The sequence below is a fragment of the Heterodontus francisci genome, chromosome 1, assembly GCF_036365525.1.
Source record: "Heterodontus francisci isolate sHetFra1 chromosome 1, sHetFra1.hap1, whole genome shotgun sequence".
NCBI classification, from domain to species: domain Eukaryota; kingdom Metazoa; phylum Chordata; class Chondrichthyes; order Heterodontiformes; family Heterodontidae; genus Heterodontus; species Heterodontus francisci.
In genome coordinates, this window is record NC_090371.1 from 242,433,713 (window position 1) to 242,443,645 (window position 9,933).

At 43.7% G+C, this 9,933-nt stretch overlaps 1 protein-coding gene across 2 annotated transcripts in view; it reads right to left on the reverse strand.

Annotated features, from left to right (window-relative positions):
- Positions 1–8,757, reverse strand: part of LOC137375395 (interleukin-8-like) — a 32,905-nt gene extending 24,148 nt beyond the window's left edge. The window contains exons 1-4 of one of the 2 annotated variants that reach the window (XR_010975996.1): positions 8,603–8,757; positions 4,997–5,132; positions 3,650–3,756; positions 314–374 (exon numbers count right to left, since the gene is read on the reverse strand). Coding sequence is in view for 1 of the 2 variants with exons in the window: in XM_068042555.1 (XP_067898656.1) it covers positions 3,663–3,756; positions 4,997–5,132; positions 8,603–8,666 (294 nt within the window). In the remaining variant the exon portion in view is untranslated. The remainder of the gene's footprint in view (positions 1–313; positions 375–3,649; positions 3,757–4,996; positions 5,133–8,602) is intronic. The other variant, XM_068042555.1, reaches the window with a different exon arrangement.
- Positions 8,758–9,933: the final 1,176 nt, after the last annotated feature.

Genomic DNA, 9,933 nt, shown 5'->3' on the forward strand with positions numbered 1-9,933 from the left:
GATAATCGTTATGCACTCAAATCGGCAGGAGGTGTTTAGTGGTTTTTTGTTCCCCTCCCAAAGGGCGCCTCAGCTTTTCACTGTATTTTTAAATGACTTAGATGAGGGAATAGGGAAACATACAACCAAGTTTGCTGATGACACCAAGTTAGGTGGCCCAGTAAATACTATAGATGGGAGCAGAAAGTTACAAAGAAGCATTGATAGATGGGAGTCAACAAAAGCCTCACCTCACATAACTGTTACATGTGTTCTCACTTCCTCACCGTGACTTCTCAAACTACTTACTTACTTGGTCCTCATTCTTTCATACCTGTTAAAAGATAGCCTAGTTGTTGGGATGTCCTTTGTGTCACATGTTGATGTTATTTGTTCTGTAAATCAAACAGTAACCATTCCACTGCTTTAGAAAGAGAACTCATAGTGGTGATAGACCAGCCAAACTGTAACACCACACTCATTGTGAGGGGTAGGCTTTGCCAAGTTTTGCTGTCGGGTGATAAATGAAGTAGGCAAAACAGAGCTTGGTGGGCTGGTGGCAGCTCAACAAAACAAGGTCAACTTCAACTTTTCATGTTTGAAGTCAATCACTGAAGAATAGCGAGATATATCTGCCCATCAGCAAGATGGCACCCCATTGGTCTTGCTACTGCTTGTCCATGTGCTACAGTCCCCATCCTACTTTAGGTAGGATGCTCCCATGATTCCAAAGCAAACACTAGAGGGGAACAGGAAGCTGCACCAACATACCATTATCCATTAAACAGTCTTGACCCCACAAGCACCAACAGACTTACATCCATGTTGGGAGATCAACTAGGGCGAGGCAGAATGGAGCACCTGATGATGTACAGAACACAGATGAGCAGGAGCAAGGGACAAGGGACAAAGGAGCATTACAAGATGAATGGGGGAGCAAGGGGCAACTGCTATAGATTCCATTGATTCATGCCTTATAGAGGCTGTGCACTGAGCTGAACTGATTAATCATCAGAAACTCTGAATATAGTCCTTTGCGATTGTAATGACAAAGAATATGCACTAGTGCTGATCTGACATCTGTAAAAGAATGCAAGATGGGTGTTGGAATCCTGCAGAGCAACATGGAGTGTGTGACAACTCCAGAGTGACTTGAGTGGGAACCCCTGAGGACAGAGAAACCCATTACAGATGCAGTTTTGCTCGCTGTCTCTGTGTACTGTTCCTATGGGTGGAATCTTATGCACGTAGAATCTGACGGAGCATTGGGACCATATCCGGGTCAGTAACCAGGCCCTGTTAGTAGCAGCCTTTCCAGGAGAATTTCCAGGGGCCAGCCAATTAAGAGGGTACTTCCGGGTTTGGTGTCTGATTAGGAGAAGTGAGTGGGAGGCGCAATCAGGAGCCTGACTGAAGTTACAGTATTAAAGGGACACAGCAGCAAGCACAGTGGTGAAACTGTACACTTTGGACAGCAAAGCTGCAGAAGCAGAAGGAGGAGGAAGATGAATTGCAGAAGGGGAAATTTCTTCACCCAGAGAGTGGTGAACCTGTGGAATTCGCTAACACGAAAAGCAGTTGAGGCTAAAACATTGTATTTTTTCAAAAAGGAGTTAGATATAGCTCTTGGGTCTAAAGGGATCAAAGGGTATGGGGAGAAAGCGGGAACAGCCTACTGAGTTGGATGATCAGCCATGATCATAATGAATGGCGGAGCAGACTCAAAGGGCCAAATGGCCTACTCCTGCTCCTATTTTCTATGTTTCTATGTTTTCCCATTGAAGGAAAAGAGAACAGACAGCTCCTGGGAGAGGTGCAGAAGCTGGTGTGGAGTGGCATCCTTGGCCATGCTGATGCTACTGGAGGAGGATGGGCGGGAAATTGGCAGGCTGGCTGCTGTGGCCGATGAAGTGATGGGGTGCCGGAGAGAATGGGTGAAAGCATTACATATGACACTTGCAACTGTCTCCAACATGTGACCGATATGGAGTCCTGTACATTAATGAGAGAAATATAATCATCAGCAAAATGCAAGGGCCTCATCTCTCTGTCACTGATGATTATCTTTTCTCTCTTGCAGGGGTATTGCCAGAGGCGCAGCAAGAGATGATGGGGGAGGCATCTCAGTCCTCAAAGGAGGAACAGCACTCTGAAGAAGCACCATCACTTGTCTCATGCACCCCTCCACCAGCGCAGATATATAGACCTTGGTGCATTCGGCATCACAGATAGAAAGCATGGCACAAGGTCAGGAGGACTTCACATGTGAGCAGGAGCAGATGCTGGAGGCAGAGACTATGGAGAGTTTCCATCGAAGACCTGAGGAAGTATCCAGCTAGCTCAGCTAGATGCAGATGCTGACCCTTGGGGGTCAAACACTAAGTGGGTACTTGTGCAGCAGCAAAGGGAAATGTGTGGTCATCTGTCAGAATTCCCAGAGGTAGTGCAGTACCTTGAACTGAAGATGTAGGAGCCCATCTCGGACATGAGTGCCTTCATGTCTCTGGGTGTAGTCACTTGGCCATTCCCTTTGCGGTGTCTTGATGCCTGTCCCTGAGCTGCATTTTGCAGCTGCTGGTCCTGTGGTGCTTGATGCCCCTGCTGCAGTGGAGGCTGACCTGCAAGAGCACTGCAGCTCCTCCTCAGTGAACCATCTCACCTCAGAGTATGTGGAGCCCATGTTCCTGTGTAAGGACACAGCTTTCAAGGTCAATGTCAGCCCTTATCTCCCCAAACGTCCTCAGCAAAATGAAACCGAGTCCCTTGCATTGCAAACTCTCCAAATGCTTTCAACAGCCAGATAAAATTCCACCCTATAGGACTGAATTTTCCCATTCCTGATGTGGCAGGCTAGGAGGTGGGGGTGGCGGGAGCGGTAAAATAGCGGTGAGCTGCGTCAGGACGGTTCCCTGATTCATTCCCGCCACCAGGAAATTTCCCAGGGTGGGCTGGCAGGCGGATAAGCTTCCCACTCAATGGAGGCGAGCAGCAAATTGAAGTCATTAAGGTCCCAATTAGGGGTGATTTATTGCACTCGCTGACATTTTGCCAGTGGTGGAGTGCACCCCCGCCCCCCCGGCCATGTGCGGAGTTTTCCAGCTCATTGAAGGTGGCCTCCCTGTGGCAGTCCGGGGCAGGGGGCCTTCGGAGCCAGAGGCTCCATCCCCCAAAGGGGGAGCCACCGGCAGGAAAGACATCCACCACAGCCCCATTGCTGACACCGGAAGGGTGTCCCCTCTAATCGCAAGGGCCTGCCTGCTCGTCCCCTCTTAAATATTTATTTATTTTTTGGTCTCTGAGGCTCCTCTATGTTGAGGCACTCTCGCATTCTCTTTGCTGCCTCAGCAGTGCCCACTTCTCTCGGTAAGGTTGCCAAGGCTTCAGAGCTGATTAGGCTGGCAGCATCGAGGGCCTGCCAGCGTTATTAATAGGACGGCAAGCTCGGAGGCAGCCAATTAGGATGCCACCTCTGGGAATATCGCTGTGCCAGTATCGCTTCTGGCAAGTATGGGTCTGGGACCCCATTTGGTCCCGATGTTGGGATCCCGAAGCCTGCGGGAAAATTCAGCCCTATGTTTCCATATATCATCACTGCCTTTTGCCATACGTACCCACGAGAAACAATTTCTTTATCCCTGCTGTCATTAACCATACAAAAATGAGAACTTACTCATAAAATTCTACTAATTTTCCTGCAAAACCTTGTCAATCAGTTTCTTCACCCAGATGGCATTGGGGTCCAGACAAACTTTTTTCGATTTGTCTTTGAGTGTGACTCTGAAAAGAATTGTACAATTATTTCAAATTTTCAATTATCTACCCACACTGTATATAAAATCTATCTCTGTAGATACATCTTTGTATCCAAGTTGTCTGTATGTTTTTTTCTGTTGCTGCTGTTTGATCAGCCAAGCAAATAGCAAGTGGGTAAGGGAATATGAAGAAAAAATGCTGGAAATCCTCAGCAGGTCAGGCAGTGGAGAAAGAAACAAAGTTAACATTTCAGGCTGATGATCTTTCATCAGAACTGAAAAATATTAGAGATATAACAGGTTTTCAGCAAATACAGAGTTAGGGAAAGGTAGGAGGGGAAGAAAAGAACAAAAGGAAAGGTCTGTGATCAAATGGGATGATGGTGCAAAGCAAAAGTGGGTGGTAATGGGACAAGTAAAGACTCAAAAGATGGGTCCAGAGGAAGTGTAAATGGCAATAGCAGAACCATATCAACAGCTGCTGTTCCATAAAATGGGAGCAGTGGTTATAATCTAAAATAGTTGAATTCAATGTTGAGTCCAGAAGGCTGGTCACATGCCTAATCGAAAGCTGAGGTGCTGTTCAGAGAGCGTCTGTTGAGGTGCATTTGAACAGTTTAAAAGGCTAAGGACAGAGAGGACAGAGAGATCAGAGTGAGGCGGAGAATTGAAATGATAACCAATCCTTTTTCAATTACGATGGAAGGTCATTGACCTAAAATGTTAACAGATGCTGCCTGACCTGCTGAGTATTTCCAGCATTGATTTCAGATGTCCAAAATATGCAGTATTTTTCTTTTATGTCAGTGGGGAAGGGAACTTGCTACATGTCATATTGTACAACAATGGCAACAGTCCAGAGAACATCAGTTTCAATACCAGCCACACCACTCTGCCCAGTTCCTGTCTCCACTTTTAGTACCTAACTCGGCCCCGGGAAAACTTCCATTCTTGGCTTTAATCCAGTAACATTGCTCATTCCAGACTCACGATTTTCCCATTCCCAGTTCCCAATTGGTATCAAACAGATTCCAACAAGAGCTTTACTTCCTGCTTTGAGAGCTTTCTAATTTCTAATTGTTATGCTCTCCTGTCCTGTTTTCCTTTCCTCTCTTGATGTTCCCTAGATTCTCTCCCATTCCCCACCCAATGACCCACTGTATTGCTTATGCCTTGGAGTTCCCAAGAACAATGGTAAAATAAACATACTAATAATTTATAAATACTACTATATAAACAACAGTTAGATTTGCAATAAGACTTACATCACTTCTACATTTGGACAATGGGGACTACTTGGAAAAATGTCAATATCCCTCATTAGCTTCGGAGAGATGAAATTAGAAGATTTATTGATGCACTGACAGCGTGGGTGCTCTATTGTCCTTATAACCGATGTACCTGTACAAAGAAAATATTACAGAACCTTAACCATTGTAATAAGTAATTTGGTTTCACGTATTATCTATTTATTTTATTTTTGGGAATATGTAATGTCCTTTGAATGTATACACCCTTGTTGCTTTTGTAAAAGGTTCTCCCCAGGACATGAATCTCCTACTGTGTCTAATATAATGGTTTGGTCCCCAGCTACTGCCAATAGTATGGTTAGATGATCAGCAGTGAATATACAAGGGTGGCCCCTGGAAACTCCTGTTTGATTGTGTTGAGCCAGAAGTGATTTTGTGCTGTGAACTTGCACTATCTAGCAATTGTCATAAGATTAAACTAATTTCAAATAGACATTCCAGTCAGCAGAGAAGACATGTCATGAGTCTTGCTGAAGATATTTTGTGTTACTGGTAGCTACTTAAAACTTATATACAGTGTTACGACCGAGGCTGGAGGAGTGCACTGACTGTCTCCAGTTCCATTTCTCCACGGGTCACAACATACATTTAAAATGTTTTACCCAGTTACCAATACGGACAATTATATATTTTATTTCAGTTTCAGAATAAAATCCACCAACCAGATTTCTTTAATAAACAACAAAATTATTAATTTATTATAAAACAAGACTTATTCAATAAAGATGGGCGGCACAGTGGCGCAGTGGTTAGCACTGCAGCCTCACAGCTCCAGCGACCCGGGTTCAATTCTGGGTACTGCCTGTGTGGAGTTTGCAAGTTCTCCCTGTGTCTGCGTGGGTTTCCTCCGGGTGCTCCGGTTTCCTCCCACATGCCAAAAGACTTGCAGGTTGATAGGTAAATTGGCCATTATAAATTGCTCCTAGTATAGGTAGGTGGTAGGGAAATATAGGGACAGGTGGGGATGTGGTAGGAATATGGAATTAGTGTAGGATTAGTATAAATGGGTGGTTGATGGTCGGCACAGACTCGGTGGGCCGAAGGGCCTGTTTCAGTGCTGTATCTCTAAAACAAAACAAAACAAAGATGCAAAGCTTATTAACACATAGCTTAAAATACAAAAGTTCCCTTCTAAATTAACCCAACACACATGTGCGCGCGCGCGCACATACACACACCAGTTAAAGAAAAAACAAATAAGTTTTCTTTGCAGAGATCTCTTTATAAAAAAACAAAAAAAAACTTTGGCCCAATACTTGTTAATTCTTGAAGGAAAAGGATAAGATATGATATGTTGCAAGCTGCTCCTTTATTCTGGCATCCAGATATGCGTAGATGGCTGTCACTGGGATCTTTGTGGAGCAGTTCTGTTCAGGTGACGTCGAGGATTAATCTGGCAGGCTTTTCAGGAGAACTGTGGCATCAGGGTTTCAGCTATCACACTGGACTTTCACAACAGCAGTAACATCTTAAATACTCAGAAACTTTCATTTAAGAAAAATGTAATGAATTTATTCTTGAAATATATTTTTAAAAATATGTACTTGTCACAGTCAGTTTTCACTGGGTTGTTATCCCTTTGATTTCCCTACAACCGCCATGTTGGGAGCTCTAAGATACTTCTTGCCAACAAATTCAGCACTTGTAGCACCCATTTTTCTTTAGCTCTAAATGTGCCGTATTGACTCCAAAATGGTATCTACACATTGAACGCACACATCTGATGCAAACCGTGCCAGTCACCATTTTGGTGAGGGCGTCAGCGCAGATGCAAGGACAGTCAAATGGAAGTATGCAGATAAGGCAGATCGTGATGTCAATCAACATGTTACACTGATTTGACGCCAGCGCAGCCATTTTGATAGTCAACACACCAGCTGACACCATCTCTTAAATATGCACAGTTGAACATGCATTCAGCAGCAAGTAGGACCCCCACCATCATTCCTTAAAGGGATCATCACTACTTACAGATTAGTTGCTGATTGATTTCTACAGCCTCTTGCTGCAACTGTAGGAGGGTTCGGTAGTTTCCGGAGTTGTTTGAAGTTGCTGAAGTCTACAGGGAGTGGTATGGCACGTGCTGAAGGACTTTGACATGGTCAAACCTGCTAGTCCCATGACTAACTTGCTTGGCAACCTGAGTTTTCTGAATTGTACAAACAGTTTGAACTGAGAGTGTCTGTTTGCTCCTGGACTGAGAAGATCTCTCCTGTCTGCTCCCATCTCTTTATCACAAGCCTCTGAATCCACTGAAGGCACTAGAACCCCAAAAGAGAAAAGTCTCCTACAGTGAAAAAGGTTTAAGAAGAATACTGGGCCCTATTCCCAGTAAACAGTTGACCACCCAGCTTCCCTTCCTGGCTCCCATGTTAGCTGATATTATTCACTGTACTCTCTCCTCAGGTTCTGTTGATCCTCTCCTTCATATCTGCCATCCTCACTTCTCAAAAAACTAACCCTTGATCCCGCCTTCTTTGCAAAGCTACCACCCCATCTCCAACCTCCCTTTCCCCTTCAAAGTCCTCGAATGTTCAATCGCCGCCGAAATCTCAGTAACCTCCTCCATCCCTACAACTCTCCAATATATATGCACTCTTCCAATTCTGGCCTCTTGATTGCTTCACCATTGGTGGCCATGCCTTCAGCTGCTGAGTCCCTAAGTTCTGGGATTTCCTCCCTAAACCTCCCTGCCTCTCTAGCTTTCTAGCTCTCTTTCTGCCTCAAAATCAACCTTTTTGATCTATAATCTATGTCTTGATCAATATCTCTTCATGTTGTTCAGCACTAATTTTTTGTTCGATAACGCTCCTGTGAACTGCCTTTGGACAAGGTGCTAAATAAATGCAAGTTATTGTTGTTGCATTTGTTAAAGACAAATTGCATTTGACCAACTTGATCAAGTTGTTCGATGAAGTAATAGAAAGGGTTGATAAGGAACATGCAGCTCATATTGTGGAAATGGACTTTCAAACAGTGTTTGAAAACAAAATTAAAGCCCATGGGATTAAAAAGACAGTGATACAAAGTTGACTAAGGGACAGAAAGTAGTAAGCAGTACTCACACTCAAGGAGAATTTGCACTCACACCCACCAATGTTCCCACTATTTTTTTTTTGTTGTTTTGTATGACTTGTTCATTTCAATGCATGGTATATTTAAATTCTTTTGTGAGCCAGGCAAGCACATTATCTTAAACAGGACAAGTTGTGAGCAACTTGCAGAAGAACCTTCCAGGTTGTGCACACCTCAGAGGGAACACGTTACAATCCACTGAGAGCAGCAAAATGTCACCTAGAATTACACACACACACACACACACACACACACACACACACACACACACACACACACACACACACACACACACACACACACACACACACACACACACACACACACACATGTGCAGCATTAAAATGCGACCTTATTAAGCTCAACCTCCAGGCTCCCATGCTGAGTAGTAAAGAGAAACCTGACATAAAGCTTCAAACTGAGCAGTAAAGTAAGTTGACTCATGATAGTTAAAGATACAACATGATTCTCTGACTCATTACTTACCTTGTGTGGATGATGCATACAGTACAAAGAGAGCGACAATGGTGACAGTAACTTTGCCATTCATTGTGCTTTTGTTGTAGAATGCTCTTTACTCTTTCACTGTTATGCTGTTGTTGTCTGTGTCTCACTCCCCACTGTTCTGTTATTATACTTACAGCCAGAATTTTTTGGCTTGAAAACAGGAAATTGTGCAATCTTTAAGGCAAAGATAACAAACACAGAATTCATTATTGACTGATCAAATAAAAATTCTTGTGCACCAAACAATCTGTAAAATAAACCCCTTCCTGGTGATCACTCAGGCGACACGTATCTCTATTCCTGCTCAAGCCAGAGCTGAGTTTTAAGCCTCATGTCCCATCTATTACCAAGGTTGTTTACTTCCAAATTTAAATCATTGTCAGCCTACACCTTTACCTTACCCTGAGACCATGACAATCTTTGTCTTTGCCTCTGTCATGTCAAGGACAAGTTTAAAATCACCCTTTCATTCTCCTTTGAATTTTGCCTCTTTTACATTCCCCATCCCCCTCCAGTCCTTCATTGCAGCGCATCCTCCAGACATTTTAGAGCTGCTGCCTACAACTCCAACTCTGATCCCTTTAATTTCCCTAACTTTCAAATCCTTTTTAAAGACCATCTCTTTGACCAAGCTTTCGACCACTTTCCCCAACTCTCTGACAGAGGCTCAACCTCCTTTCCTACAATCATCTGTGAAGTACTGTCATCAATTTGGGGTCTCCATTAGATAGTCTTTAAATTTCAGTGACATTGGTGCCTGTATCTTATATACAGGGGTGCACCCATACTGCCCAATATCTAATCATACAATAGTGTAACTGAGGGAGTGGATGACAGGAAATAACAATACCCCTTGTGATCTGAGCTGGATATTATAGGGGTAATTTTAACTCCATTAAAGTCTATGGAGAGTAATATTAGGTGGGATGTAAACTGAGATGCACTGAATGATGTGAAGTTGCTCTACTTGCAAAGTAGTTCTGAACTAAACTGTCCACAGAAAGTTAAAGCCGGTCGGAATTGAAATGAGGAGCCTGTCTTGGTGCCATTTAATGTCTGTGCATATTTAATTAGACTTGGATTCAGAGAGAGGGAGATTTTTAGCTGTCAGAGATTCTTTGTAGAAACACCTGTGAGACTTTTTTCCATTTAGGTGACATCAACAACCCCACAAGCATTTAAAGAGGCATACGGGACTGAAAAAGCAAAATAAATGCATTTTCCACGGGGCACCCCACTGTTTAGGTATTTACTAGCAGCATGGAAGGTCAGTGCAGGGAACAACAGCAAAAAGTCAGGCACCATGCCCA